This window comes from Schistocerca serialis, chromosome 11 (assembly GCF_023864345.2).
Source record: "Schistocerca serialis cubense isolate TAMUIC-IGC-003099 chromosome 11, iqSchSeri2.2, whole genome shotgun sequence".
NCBI lineage: Eukaryota > Metazoa > Arthropoda > Insecta > Orthoptera > Acrididae > Schistocerca > Schistocerca serialis.
Window position 1 is genome coordinate 198,772,348 of NC_064648.1, and position 16,057 is coordinate 198,788,404.

At 44.6% G+C, this 16,057-nt stretch overlaps 1 protein-coding gene across 7 annotated transcripts in view; it reads left to right on the forward strand.

The window, feature by feature from the left end:
* The window catches only part of LOC126426822 (serine/threonine-protein kinase OSR1), a 523,270-nt gene that overhangs the window by 395,271 nt on the left and 111,942 nt on the right, over positions 1-16,057 (forward strand). For all 7 annotated transcript variants that reach the window (XM_050088845.1, XM_050088842.1, XM_050088846.1 and 4 more), the window contains one exon: positions 15,595-15,809. In XM_050088845.1, coding sequence (XP_049944802.1) covers positions 15,595-15,809 — 215 coding nt within the window. The remainder of the gene's footprint in view (positions 1-15,594; positions 15,810-16,057) is intronic.

Consider the following 16,057-nt stretch of genomic DNA (forward strand, 5'->3'; position numbering starts at 1 on the left):
ATTATTTATTTATGGAAACAAAGTCAATTTTTGTTTATTTTTAGGAAAATGGTACGAAATTACGAACGAAAAACGACAAAACGCAATCAAAACGATATTCGCCGAGCAGTTGCTGCAGTGCAGATGGGAATGTCTTTACGAGCTGTCGCTCATGATTTTAACATTCCGAGATCGACATTGCTGTTGCACCGCCGTGCAATGAAATCATCTTTTTTTCAATTAAAATTTACATTCATTTACCTTTGAGTACATTTAGTAAACTAAACATTATTATTTTTTAATACATTTTGTTCATTTATGTAAAAAACATAATTGCTTATAATTATTTCCCAAAAAAAACGTTCATTTAGAACTATTTCTGCGCAAAATCAGCCAAACAAATAGGGGGTCGGATTTACCCCACCATTTTTGCAAATGGAAAAAAATGGACGTTTCTTAAAATACGGACATCTCAAAAACTATTGATAGTATAGCAAAAATATTTTGCAAACAGTTGCTCCTTTATATTACCTATAATTTAACGTATATAACGTTAAGATCCCACCTCCGAAAATCGTTTTATAGCCACAGGAAATTACTAGGGCGGATTTACGCCACCTTACCCTATCGACAACTACTGTTGAGGAAAAGTAATGCTAGAGGAGGATGTCCCGTCACACATTGTATAACTGAATCGTTCTTGTTATTTTGCATGGTTATTATTGATTGATCATTTTACTATTTGTTACAATAGAGAAAATTACGTAATTATTTATTTTAGCCCATAAAATGAAGCAAAATGTACAAAGTATGTTTTGAAAACGCGTACATAATTTTGTCTAAATCTTGTATCTAAAACAGGGTGTATACGGCCCGGGACATCCGGGAATTCCAGGAAAAACCCGGGAATTTTTTCATCCGGGACAAATCCGGGAAAAACCCGAGAATTTTTTAGAATTCCGGGATTTTTCGTTGTTTTAGATTTCAGTTAAAGTTTTGTAGGTGTGACGTGTAAGATCTGATACGCTGACAAAGAACTTGAGTCCAGTACTGCTGAATAATACTGCAGCAGTGAAACATAAATCAGGGAATAACACCAAAATAAAGGTTTAGTTGCATAGAAAATGGGTAATTTATAGAATGCACAGACCAGTTTGCCGACACCGTAAAGTGTCAAAGGCTTTAGGTCGAAGATTGTGCAGTACGTCCGTAACAACTAACGTGCATTCAATGTGCGTGACGTCACAATTGTTTACATTTCTAACAGATCACCAGAAAATATTACGAATTGTGGCTTGAGATGCGTTACTTTCAAAGGAAATTTCCACGCAAGATGATTTATGTTACGTGTGAGAATGTGCAGTGAATTTCTTAAATCACAGGGCGTTATAACTCTCATTCAAAACGGAACACTTTGAGGATCAGCCATTTGAAAAATGTCGGGCCGAGAAGATGTCATTTATGCCACTATTTAAAATTTTACCGGCACATTTGTATTTGATATTACTTAACGTGTAACACACGCTAAAAAACGACAGAGCTTCACGTTAGTTTTCATATTTAATGTTGTTTTTACATAGATAAAAAATTATGCGATCGATGGCAAAAAGTGTAATTGACCTTCAAAAAAATGTGCATAATGTGTTACTGAGGAATGTCACAAGGCTCTTCATGCCAGAACACTTCGACTTTTCCACGCAACTGATAATCATTTTGGCACGACTTTAATTGCCAAATTAGAGCCTGTTACTAGGCCTACGGACTTCCTATCATTGTAGGACTAATATCAGTGAATGCCAATAGACGATGCAATTCTCGTTCGTACATACACGTCTACTTACGAGTTAACCACTGTAGAAACGCACTTTGCTGAGTTGAGCGAGCTCGGCCCACGTTCGTAACGTACGCGCCGCGGCCCGTCTTTCTCGTAGGCCTCGTGCTCTGGTTAACTGCCGTCATTCACTAGCGAGATCACGTGACATGAACTATGACTCGCTGACAAAAGTGCATCGCTCAACGCAATCTCTATTTTAGAGTTTCGGAAGCTACCGTGCTGTAATTTGTGGAATGTGTGTATGTACTTTAGCAATACGAAAATAAACTCTGTGCATATTGTCTTGCATCAAACATCTTTCCAAACGCATTGTTTTTCCTGGATTTCGTTTCCTAAAGTGCTGGGACGTCCTCCGCCGGTATAAGACCTTTACGATTCAAAGGACTGATAGGTTTTACAGCTCCGAGGGAAAGTATACTGTTACTTAACACGGATGTATTTTCACCCGCTTTATACGTAATTTCATCCGGGAGAAATTGTGTTTTTAACCGGGAAATCCGGGGAAAATCTGGGAATTTTTTTTTCTTGTCCACGTAGACACCCTGTAAAATCATCAAAACATCGCCTAGGAATATTACCACTGAACTGAAAATTTTTCTTCCTCCAGAAAAATTTCTGGTCTGAAATGGCTATGGTGTTCATTTCAGAGCCCATGTTTACTGGACAGTTTTTTCTAGTTTTCTTGTTTGACCTCCCAAACTGCTGAAAGCAAAGAAATTGCAGCAGAAGAGCTGCCCTGTCAGAGGCATCAGAACGGTTGTCCCTTATAATTTTACTCGACTGCTTCTGGGCAAGGTCCCTTACCTCAAATTGGTACGTTTACCATTTTCCGTCGACACTCAAAGTTTGTAACATCATCATGGAATCACCCAGCGTATTTCACATACTTCACACATATTTGTACGCACATTTCATTCGTATCTCTAGCGAATTTCGCCCTGCAGTTGCATCTGAATGCCAGTAACTGACTGTCATTTCGAGAATAACGCTGTCGCTGGCAGTGTCTGATTTCAAATCAACTATTTGTTCCTGTTGGCCGGCCGCTGAGGCCGAGCGGTTCTAGGGGCTTCAGTCCGGAACCGCGGGACTGCTACGATCGCAGTTTCGTATCCTGCCTCTGGCATGGATGTGTGTGATGTCCTTACGTTAGTTAAGTTTAAGTAGTTCCAAGTCCAGGGGACTGATAACCTCAGATGTTAAGTGCCATTGTGCTCAGAGCCATTTGAACCATTTTGTTGTTGTTGTTGTTGTCTTCAGTCCAAAGACTGGATTGATGCAGCACTCCATGCAACTCTATCCTGTGTGAACCTCGTCATCTCTGAGTAACTACTGCAACCTACAGCCTTCTGAATCTGCTTTCTCTATTCATCTTTTGGTCTCCCTCTACGATTTTTACCCTCCACGCTGCCCGCCAATACTAAATTGGTGATCCCTCGATGCCTCAGAATATGCCCTACCAACCGATCCCTTCTTCTAGTCAAGTTGTGCCACAAATTCCTTTTCTCCCCAATTCTATTCCGTACCTACTCATTAGTTACATGATCTACTCATCTAATCTTCAGCATCCTTCCGTAGCACCACATTTCAAAATCTTCTATTCTCTTCTTGTCTAAACTGTTTATCGTCCGTGTTTCACTTCCACACATGGCTACACTCCATACAAATAATTTCAGAAACGACTTCCTGACACTTAAATCAGTTATTTTGCTCCCCAAATAGCAAAACTCCTTTACTACTTTAAGTGTCTCATTTCCTAATCCAGTTCCCTCAGCATCAGCTGATTCACTTCGACTACATTCCATTATCCTCGTTTTCCTTTTGTTGGTGTTCATCTGATATCCCCCTTTCAAGACACTGTCCATTACATTCAACTGCTCTTCCATGTCCTTTTCTGTCTGTGACTACTTACACGAAAGAAATACCAACTGATCGTTTTCAGACGTTTTTACACTGATAATCCAAAACATTATGACCACCTGTTTGCCAGCTTGTTTGTCCATAAGCAATACACCACTGATCCTGCTTATCGGGGATCCCACAGTTTGTTGGTAGGTTCGTGGAGATATGTGGCATTAGATGTCCATTTGGCTCGGTCCTCCCACCACTTTTCTTCCTCCACTTGCTGCCAGGTCACACCTCTCCTCTCTACAGATATTTCCACTCCCATTTTCCACCGTGTTCTTGGGCGCCCTCTAGGTCTTTTCCCATCCATCTTCAGTTCTTCCATAATTTTGGGGAGTCTCTGCCCATGCATCCTTTAACATGCCCATACCATCGCAATCTGGTTTTTTTTTTTCAATTTCTTCTAGTGTACTTTCTTGTTTAAGGTCCTTTCTAATCTCTACATTCCTTACTCTGTCCATTCTTGTTTTTCCCTTAACTGCTCTACGAAATTTCATTTCCCCTGCTTGGAGTCTGCTCCAGTCCCTTTGTGTCATTGTCCACGTTTGTCCACCATAGGTGACAATACGGATGTAATAATTCTTATACTTAAGGAGTTTCGCTCTTTCTGAAACTTCATTATTCCAAATCAGGTGTTTTATTGTTTGGTAAAAATTGCCTCCCTTCTGTAACCTCCTATTAATTTTGTTAGTTATTCTTCCATCCCTAGATATTTTACTCCCTAAATAAGTGAAACTTTCTCCTACTTTGAGGGGTCAAGTATCTGGGCGTGACTATTCGAAATTATCTCAAATGGCTCAAATGGAACGATCAGATTCGACCGCTACGGTCGCAGGTTCGAATCCTACCTCGGGCATGGACGTATATGATGTGCTTAGGTTAGATAGGTTTAAGTAGTTCTAAGTTCTACGGGACTGATGACCTCAGAAGTCAAGTCCCATAGTGCTCAGAGCCATTTGAACAATTTTGTACAGCTATCTGGATCACCACCTCTGAAGGTCTCGCTGTAGGGTGGTACAACATGCATTGTATGGTTTTTATGAGCAAAACAAAGGGCTGTAATCTTGTTATGTTGATCTGTATTCCAGTTTTCTGTACAGGTTCCGGAACTCTCGGAACGGAGTTGGTGCAAAACGTTTTTTGGTGTGTGTGTATGTTAACTACCTAGGAGACAATCTGAGTAGCCCTCGATGTTTGCAGATGCTGCTGTCATTTACCGTCTTGTAAAGTCATCAGATGACCAAAACGAATTGCAAAATGATGTAGATAAGATATCTGTATGCTGGGAAAGATGGCAATTTACCATGAATAAAGAAAAGTGTGAAGTTATTCACGTGAGTGGTAAAAGAAATCTGCTAAATTTCGAATACGCGATAAGTCACACAAATCTGAATGCTGTAAATCCAACTAAGTACTTAGGGATTACAATTACAAGTAGCCTAAATGGGAACAATCACATAGATAATGTTGTGGGTAGAGCAGACCAAAGACTGCGACTTATTGGCAGAACACTTAGAAGGTGCAACAGGTCTACTAAAGAGACTGCTTTCACCACGCTTGTCCGTCCTGTTCTGGAATACTAGTGTGCGGTGTGGGATCCGCGTCAGCTGCCCTCTGCCAGTCACTTGAATGCGATCTACAGATTATCCATGGAGATGTAGATGTAGACTGACGGATCACATCGAGAAAGTTCAGAGAAGGGCAGCTCGTTTTGTATTGTCGCGAAATGGGGGAGATAGTGACACAGACATGATACGTGAATAGTAGTGGCAATCATTAAAACAGAGGTGGGTTTCGTTGCGACGGGATCTTCTCATGAAATTTCAATCACCAGTTTTCTCCTCCGATTGCAGAAACATTCTGTTGGCATCCACCTACATAGGGAGAAATGATCATCACGATAAAATAAGAGAAGTCAGGGCTCGCACAGAAAAATTTAAGTGCTCGTTTTTCCCGCGCGCCGTTCGAGGGTAGAACGGTAGAGAGACAGCTTGAAGGTGCCAGAATGAGATTTTCACTCCGCAGCGGAGTGTGCGCTGCTATGAAACTTCCTGGCAGATTAAAACTGTGTGCCCGACCGAGACTCGAACTCGGGACCTTTGCCTTTCGCGGGCAAGTGCTCTACCATCTGAGCTACCGAAGCACCACTCACGCCCGGTACTCACAGCTTTACTTCTGCCAGTATCTCGTCTCCTACCTTCCAAACTTTACAGAAGCTCTCCTGCGAACCTTGCAGAACTAGCACTCCTGAAAGAAAGGATACTGCGGAGACATAGCTTAGTCACAGCCTTGAGGATGTTTCCAGAATGAGATTTTCACTCTGCAGCGGAGTGTGCGCTAATTTGAAACTTCCTGGCAGATTAAAACTGTGTGCCGGACCGAGACTCGAACTCGGGATCTTTGCCTTTCGCAGGCAAGTGCTCTACCAACTGGGCTACCCAAGCACGACTCACGCCCGGTACTCACAGCTTTACTTCTGCCAGTACCTCGTCTCCTACCTTCCAAACTTTAGAGAAGCTCTCCTGCGAACCTTGCAGAACTAGCACTCCTGAAAGAAAGGATACTGCGGAGACATGGCTTAGTCACAGCCTTGAGGATGTTTCCAGAATGAGATTTTCACTCTGCAGCGGAGTGTGCGCTGCTATGAAACTTCCTGGCAGATTAAAACTGTGTGCCCGACCGAGACTCGAACTCGGGACCTTTGCCTTTCGCGGGCAAGTGCTCTACCATCTGAGCTACCGAAGCACCACTCACGCCCGGTACTCACAGCTTTACTTCTGCCAGTATCTCGTCTCCTACCTTCCAAACTTTACAGAAGCTCTCCTGCGAACCTTGCAGAACTAGCACTCCTGAAAGAAAGGATACTGCGGAGACATGGCTTAGTCACAGCCTTGAGGATGTTTCCAGAATGAGATTTTCACTCTGCAGCGGAGTGTGCGCTGCTATGAAACTTCCTGGCAGATTAAAACTGTGTGCCCGACCGAGACTCGAACTCGGGACCTTTGCCTTTCGCGGGCAAGTGCTCTACCATCTGAGCTACCGAAGCACCACTCACGCCCGGTACTCACAGCTTTACTTCTGCCAGTATCTCGTCTCCTACCTTCCAAACTTTACAGAAGCTCTCCTGCGAAACTTCACCATGCAGCGGTATCCTTTCTTTCAGGCGTGCTAGTTCTGCAAGTTTCGCAGGAGAGCTTCTGTAAAGTTTGGAAGGTAGGAGACGAGGTACTGGCAGAAGTAAGGCTGTGAGTACCGGCCGTGAGTGGTGCTTCGGTAGCTCAGATGGTAGAGCACATGCACGCGAAAGGCAAAGGTCCCGAGTTCGAGTCTCGGTCGGGCACACAGTTTTAATCTGCCAGGAAGTTTCAGCTTGAAGGTGGTTCATTGAATCCGATGCCTGGCACTTTATTGTGAACAGCAGAGTAATTGTGTAGATGTAGATGTCAGCATCTATGGAAAGTGTTTGAAGGGTGGTGAAATAACGAGTAGGCCAGATGATTTTGGACGATCACGGCCCATCACAAAACGAAGAGGTCTGAGGATGCCTCGCTGTGTAATCAGACCTGATGACAAAGTGCAGTGCTGGTGCAGGCGCAAGTGTTTGGAGTGCACCGTTCAGAGGCTATTGTGGAACGTGGAGCTCCACATCACACGACCCCTGTGTGTTCCTGTATTGGCCCGACGAGATCGTAGTTACGATTGCAGTGGACACAGCATCACCGAGTTTGCTTATATTCCATCAGAACTGCTGCGAATAACTGCTGATCATATCGTTTTACAGATGAGCATAGCGTCGACGTCTCCGGCGCTCATATTGGATAAATCAATAGAGACGTGTCGTCTGTCGAATGAATCGCATTTCTACACACATCAAAAAAAGTTTTGCATCACCTCGGCTCCGAGAGTTCCGGAACCTGTTCTCGCTTCCCACGCCCGGGTTCCCGGGTTCGATTCCCGGCGGGGTCAGGGATTTTCTCTGCCTCGTGATGGCTGGGTGTTGTGTGATGTCCTTAGGTTAGTTAGGTTTAAGTAGTTCCAAGTTCTAGGGGACTGATGACCATAGATGTTAAGTCCCATAGTGCTCAGAGCCATTTGAACCAACCGGAACCTGTACAGAAAACTGGAATAGAGATCAACATAAACATCATTTCCGCCCTTCGTATTGCTCACGAACACAACACATTGTATGTTGTACCATCATACAGCGAGACCTTCAGAGGTGGTGGTCCAGATTGCTGTACACACCGGTACCTCTAATACCCAGTAGCACATCCTGTTGCATTCGTGCATGCCTGTATTCATCGTGGCATTCTATCCACAAGTTCATCAAGGCACTGTTGGTCCAAACTGTCCCATTTCCTCAACGGCTATTCGGCGTAGATACATCAGAGTGGTTGGTAGGTCACATCGTCCCTAAACGGCCTCCACTCTCCGCACCTCTGCTTTAGCAATTGTATTCTCGGCTGCCGAATACTGTGCTCCGATTTGGCTAAACAGCCCACATGTAAAAAAGGTGGATGTCCAGTTGCATAACACTCTAAGGATGATTTCTGGAGTAATTAAACCCACTCCAACGCAATGGCTCCCAATATTAGGCCACATCCCGCCGCCACACCTGCGACGTACTGACGCCCTTGTACGTGAATACAAAAACATCACGGGAAATCGAAGCCTGCCAATCCACCAAGACACTGAGGCTGCAAACACTAATAGGCTTCGATCTAGGAACCCGCCAACAAGAGCAGCAAGGAACTGTGTACAAGAAGGTTTCAGTATCACAAACGCATGGTCTCAAAAATGGAACGTATGGCAAAATCATAACATGCCTTGCATCACACAAAAGCCACCTGGTTTTGAGCTACCACGCAAAACGTGGTCCACTCTAAATAGGATTAGAACTCGTCATGGCACATGTGCTTACTCCCTGTATAAATGGGGTAAAATGACCATCCCCTCAGTGTGACTGCGGAAAAAGACCATCAGCCACATTGTTGAAGAGTGTTCCAGAAGAGCCTATAATGGGAGCCCCGATGACTTCCTGCTCGCAACTCCAGAGTCGATAGATTATATTAATAGACATGATGTTTGTTGGTAATCCGTAAACTTCGTTATATTAGTAATGTTGGTTTGCAGTTATTAACGTTTGTTATATTAGTGATTTATCTGTTTGTTTCTTATGTGTCTGTATTGCCATACGATAAATAAATAAATAAATAAGCCATTTTCAAACTATCCCAGGCATATTCGGCAGGATTCATGTATGGAGAACAAGTTGGCCACTCTAGTAGTTATCCTGAAGGAACTCATTCGCAAGATGGGCACGATGGGGAATTGTCGTCCATGAAGACGAATGTCTCGCCAGTATGCTGCCGATATGGTTGCACGGTCATTCGGAGGATGTCATTCACGTATCGTACAGCCGTTACGGCGCCTTCCGTGACCACCAGCGGCGTACGTCGGCCCCACATAATGCCACCCCAAAACAGCAGGGAACCTGCACCTTGCTGCACTCGCTGGACAGTGTGTCTATGGCGTTCAGACTGACTGGGTTGCCTCCAAACACGTCTCCGGCGATTGTCTGGTTGAAGGCATATGCGACACTCATCGGTGAAGAGAACGTGATGCCAATCCTGAGCGATCCATTCGACATGTTGTTGAGCCCATTGTACTGCCCTGCACGGTGTCGTGGTTGTAAAGATGGACCTCGCCATGGGCGTCGGGACTGAAGTTGTGCATCGTGCAGCCTATTCCGCACGGTTTGAGTCGTAACACGACGTCCTGTGGCTGCACGAAAAGCATTATTGAACATGGTGGCGTTGCTGCCAGGGTTCCTCCGAGCCATAATCCGTAGGTAGTAGCCTTTGCGCGGCCTGAGCGAGGCATGTCATCGACAGTTCCCGTCTCTCTGTATCTTCTCCATGTCCGAACAACATCGCTTTGGTTCATTCCGAGAGGCCTGGACACTTCCCTTGTTGAGAGCCCTTCCTGGCACAAAGTAACAATGCGGACGCGATCGAATCGCAGTATTGACCGTCTAGGCATGGTTGAACTACAGATAACTCGAGCCGTGTTCCTCCTTCCTGGTGGAATGACTGGAAGTGATCGGCTGTCACACCCCTTCCGTCTAATAAGCGCTGCTCAACCATGGTTGTTTACATCTTTGGGCGGGTTTGGTGACATCTCTGAACAGTCAAAGGGACTGTGTCTGTGATACAATATCCACAGTCAACGTCTATCTTCAGGAGTTCTGGGAATCGGGGTTGCAGTGTGTTGTTGTTGTAGTTGTTGTGGTCTTCAGTCGTGAGACTGGTTTGATGCAGCTCTCCATGCTACTCTATCCTGTGCAAGCTTCTTCATCTCCCAGTACGATTTTTGCCCTCCACGCTGCCCTCCAATGCTAAATTTGTGATCCCTCGATGCCTCAGAACATGTCCTACCAACCGGTCCCTTCTTCTTGTCAAGTTCTGCCACAAACTCCTCTTCTCCCAAATTCTATTCAATACCTCCTCGTTAGTTATGTGTTCTACCCATCTAATCTTCAGCATTCTCCTGTAGCACAACATTTCGAAAGCTTCTATTCTCTTCTTGTCCAAACTATTTGTCGTCCATGTTTCACTTCCATACATGGCTACACTCCATACAAATACTTTCAGAAACGACTTCCTGACACTTAAATCTATACTCGATGTTAACAAATTTCTCTTCTTCAGAAACGTTTGCCTTGCCATTGCCAGTCTACATTTTATATCCTCTCTACTTCGACCATCATCAGTTATTTTGATCCCCAAATATCAAAACTCCTTTACTACTTTAAGTGTCTCATTTCATAATCTAATTCCCTCAGCATCACCCGACTTAATTCGACTACATTCCATTATCCTCGTTTTGCTTTTATTGATGTTCATCTTATATCCTCCTTTCAAGACACTGTCCATTCCGTTCAACTGCTCTTCCAAGTCCTTTGCTGTCTCTGACAGAATTACAATGTCATCGGCGAACCTCAACGTTTTTATTTCTTCTCCATGGACTTTAATACCTACTCCGAATTTTTCTTTTGTTTCCTTTACTGCTTCCTCAATATACAGATTCAATAACATCGGGGACAGGCTACAACCCTGTCTCACTCCCTTTCCAACCGCTGCTTCCCTTTCATGCCCCTCGACTCTTATAACTGCCATCTGGTTTCTGTACAAATTGTAAATAGCCTTCCGCTCCTTGTATTTTACCCTTGCCACCTTTAGAATTTGAAAGAGAGTATTCCACTCAACATTGTCAAAAGCTTTCTCTAAGTCCACAAATGCTAGAAATGTAGCTTTGCCTTTCCTTAATCTATTTTCTAAGATAAGTCGTAGGGTGAGTATTGCCTCACGTATTCCAACATTTCTGCGGAATCCAAATTGATCTTCGCCGAGGTCAGCTTCTACCAGTTTATCCACGATGACTGCGACAAGTGGAACATCAGCGACCTTGGCGGGTTAATGTATGGTGCGGCATTATGGAAGCAAGGATAATTTTCCCCCATTTTATCTAAATGGTGCAATGTATGCTGATTTCTTACGTAATGTTCTACCGATGTTACTACAAGATGTTTCACTGCATGACAGAATGGCGATGTACTTCCAACGTAATGGATGTCCGGCACACAGCTCGCGTGCGGTTGAGGCGGTATTGAATAGCATATTTCATGAGAGGTGAATTGGTCGTCGAAGCACCATACCGTGGCCCGCACGTTCTCCGGATTTGACGTCCCCGGATTTCTTTCTGTGGGGAAAGTTGAAGGATATTTGCAACCGTGATCCACCGACAACGTCTGACAACATGCGTCAGTGCATTGTCAATGCATTTGCGAACATTACGGAAGGCGAACTACTCGCTGTTGAGAGGAATGTCGTTACACGTATTGCCAAATGCATTGAGGATGACGGACATCATTTTGTGTATTTATTGCATTAATGTGATATTTACAGGTAATCACGCTGTACCAGCATCCGTTCTCAGAAATGAAAAGTTCACAAAGGCACGTGTATCACATTGGAACAACCGAAATAAAATGTTCAAATGTACCTACGTTCTGTATTTTAATTTAAAAAGACCTACTTGTTACCAACTGTTGGTCTAAAATTGTGAGCCATATGTTTGTGACTATTACAACGCCACCTATCACAAAGCGAAAAAAGTGGCCCGACTAAAACATTCATATTTCTTTACGTATTACACGAATATGTAATAAAAAAAAGGGGCTCCTATTTAAAAAAACGCAGTTGATATCCGTTTGACCTATGGCAGCGCCATCTAGCGGGCCAAGCATAGCCCCATCTGGTTTCCCCCTTCACGCTAGACAAGTTTCGTTCGTTGTAGTTTTTTCGATTGTCGCTAATTTCGTGAGATATTTGGCCTGGTCACTATCAATGGACCACCCTGTATACACCGAAGCGCCAAAGAAACTGGTATAGGTGTGCGTATTCAAGTACACAGATATGTAAACAGGCAGAATACGGCGCTGCGGTCGGCAACGCCTGTATAAGACAGCAAGTGTCTGGCGCAGTTGTTAGATCGGTTACTACTGCTACAATGGCAGGTTATCAAGATTTAGGTGAGTTAGAATGTGGTGTTATAGTCTGCGCACTAGCGATGGGACACAGCTTCGAGCTAGGAATGAAGTGGGGATTTTCCCGTACGACCATTTCACGAGTGTACAGTGAATCTCTCCGACATCGCAGCTGCCGGAAAAACATCCTGCAAGAGCGGGACCAACGCTGACTGGAGAGAATCGTTGAATGTGACTGAAATGCAACCCTTCCGCAAATTGCTGCAGATTTCAGTGCTTGGACATCAGCAAGTGTCAGCGTGCGAACCATTCAACGAAACATTATCGATGTGGGCTTTCGGAGACGAATGCCCACTCGTGTACCCTCGATGACTGCACGACACAAAGCTTTACGCTTCGCCAGGGCCCGTCAACACCGACATTGGACTGTTGATGACGGAAAACACGTTGCCTGGTCGGACGAGTCTCGTTTCAAATTGTATCGAGCGGCTGGACGTGTACGGGTATGGAGACAACATCAAGAATCCATGGAACTTCCGTATCAGCGGGGGAGTATTCAAGCTGTTTAAGACTCTGTAATGGTGTGGGGCATGTGCAGTTGGAGTGATATTGGACCACTTATACGTCTAGATACGACTCTGACCGGTGACAGTCTGATCACCGACTTCCATTCATGTCCATTGTGCATTCCGACGCACTTGGGCAATTCCAGTAGGACAATGCGACACCCCAAACGTCCAGAACTCTTCTGAGTTTAAACACTCCCTTTGGCCACCAATCGTCTCAGACATGAACATTGTGGACCATATCTGGGATTCCTTGCAACGTGCTGTCCAGAAGAGATCTCCACATCCTCGTACTCTTACGGATTTATGGACAGCCCTGCAGGATTCATGGTGTCGATTCCCTCCAGCACTACTTCAGACATTAGTCGAGTCCATGACACGTCGTGTTGCGGCACCTCTGCGTGCTCCCGGGGCCCTACATGATATTAGGTAAGTGTCCCAGTTTCTTTGGCTTTCCAGTGTATTACACTGGTACCCGTACAAGATCCAAACAGTGCAGGACCTAAACAACCTCTTGATCCGCAGCAATGTTCTGAATTTGCTCTCTGGTGTCCGGCACGGATCGAAGTTGATAAGATGGAGTGACGAGGCACATTTTACACTCAGGGTGCAGTAAGTACGAATTGCCGGCCGCTGTGGCCGAGCGGTTCTAGGCGCTTCAGTCCGGAACCGCGCTGCTGCTACGGTCGCAGGCTCGAATCCTGCCTCGGGCATGGATGTGTGTGATGTCCTTAGTTTAGTAAGGTTTAAGTAGTTCTAAGTCTAGGGGACTGATGCTCTCAGATGTTAAGTCCTATAGTGCATAGAGCCATTTGAATTTGAACTCACTATTTTGGGTTGCTGTGCGCGAAGAAGCTTTGCACTTGCCTCATGTGACCATGTGCTGTGGATTCACAACGCTGTCCGTTCTTCTTTTAAGAGAGTTCACGAAGAGGGCCTGTCAGGTGTACCGTGACGTATGCAAGTTATCGAGACCACTTTTTACAGCGTGTGATTCCTGCTTTGCGTGGTCGCAACTGTGTGGAAACCACTATTTTCATTTCGCACGCAAGACGAGGCAACACCTCATGGCGATCGTCTAGAGAAATATCTGCTTGATACAACTTTCCACGAACGTGTTATCTGCACAGGTGTTCCAGATGCATGGCCTGCGAGACGATCTCATCCGAATAGTTTTTACTTTTGGCTCTGGGACTATATAAAAGAACGCTTTTACCACGGATACGCTCGGTCTGTACCTGATCTGACGGAGAGTGTAATATGAACGCGTTGCTCAGATTCCACCTAAACTACTGCGAGCAACTGTTTATCACATCGTTTTATGGATGCAGCATCTCGTCGGCCTCTCCAGTGCTCACATTCATTGAACAAATCCTGTAGTAATCGGTTAATAATAACATCATCAGCATAACGCCTTCCTCGCTTTTTTGACCTTTTCTGTCCACATTCCGTTCCTCAGCCATTACACGTGGAAATAGTTCCGTACGCCTTGCACCTTGTGCCAAAATCGGAACTATTTTTATCCACGTTAATCGGTTCTGTATTAGCACATTAGAATATCTATCAAGTTTCGCTGCCATACAGCCCACACTGTGAGTAGCTGCATTTTATTTACAGTCACTCGGTACATATTTTTGTAGAGCTTGGTCGGCGGCTATTTGATGATCACAAATCATGAAGAAAGGAAGAATGGTGATCATGACAATAGGGGATCAATCATGAGCGTTGATATGCAGGACAACACCCAGAAACGTAAGCTTGCTTCCAACAGGCGGGGATCCTCCTCCCCTCCCCCCCCCCCCCCCACAAAAAAAAAAAAAATCACCAAAAAGGCAAAACCACTGTACTAAAAACTGATGTTAACAAATGATTATGATCATGAAATATTGTATATATTTTACTGTTATTTTTATTAAAATTCTGAGCATATGTAGCGCATTTCGTGGGGGAGAGAGACTGAAGAACTCTGACCCTCCTTCCCTCCGCATCTTTTCTTAACCCTGTGCCTGTCTTCCTAACAGCACTTGGTTGCTGTTATTGAAGCACGCAGTCGGACAGAGGGAGATCCGATTACGTAAAAAGGATTGGCTGCCAAGAAAAGCTCGTTTACCTTGATTTGTCAGAAATGAATATTGATCTGACTGCGGCAAACACTCACTACTGTTGGGGAAAAGAAATCTCCGATCACAACCTTCTGTGTTCAGTCTATTGATTGTAACAGCAACGCCACAGCCACTTTGTACACTTTTACGCAAACAAATGAAGCTAAGTAAACAGTCACCGTGTCAGATGCAGTCTTACCTCAACAAAGTGCTATGAGGCATCCTTCTCTGCTATTAGGAATAAATAAGGTGCATGCAATATCTGTACACTGTAAAGACTGTATTTGTTGCATTTTACTAAACTATATCGCTCTTTCTAGAAGAAAATACAGTGCCGTTATGAGGCGAGCCAAGAAGTCCGGTTTACTCGGTTAATGAACCGATTGGGCGATCGCAAATATGACCTTTGTCGGTGTAGTCTACAAGAGCGATAGTCGCTTGCTGCGTGCTGTCGTCACCACGTGTGGACCCGCCCCCTTCTTACGCGTACAGTCTTTTGTTTCTCCTGCTTACGTTGTCCTATTTGCTTTATTGCGCTCAGAGTTATCTTTTAATAACTTTCGTTCCTCACGCTTTTCCATGCTGCCAGTGTACTAAATATTGAGAAAGTGTCTTTTACAATAAGAATGCTGAATTACATGTGTTTGTGTCCCCTCCTTTCAGGAAAATCTCTCCCGGGCTCATGCCGCCTGGCTCGCCCGGTATTTTCCGGCGGAAAACATCCAACTGCACAGGCCCGGACGGCTTAGGTCCGCATTTGGCCGCCAGAGCTTCCATCGGAGATATTCTCGCTCACAAAATGGCGACGACTGGTGCCGGCTCGACGACGCAAGGCTGGCCCAACTCTAAGGATGACTACGAACTGAAGGAAGTTATCGGTCAGTAAAATAACTGTCTATAACGTGACGGCGAAATCTGCCTGGTGTCGTTCAGCGTTTGTATTATTTGCAATATGAAGTTCGTGTGATCATTTGGAGTGTGTGTATACATTTTCTCTCTTTTTATTGGAAGTCGAATGAAGTTTGTACCGCAGCTTGCTATTTTACGTGGCCTTTGTTTTTCATTTTTTGTGGAGTAAGACTGTATGACTGCATCATGCAGTCCCTAGACAGTTGTTAGTTGAATG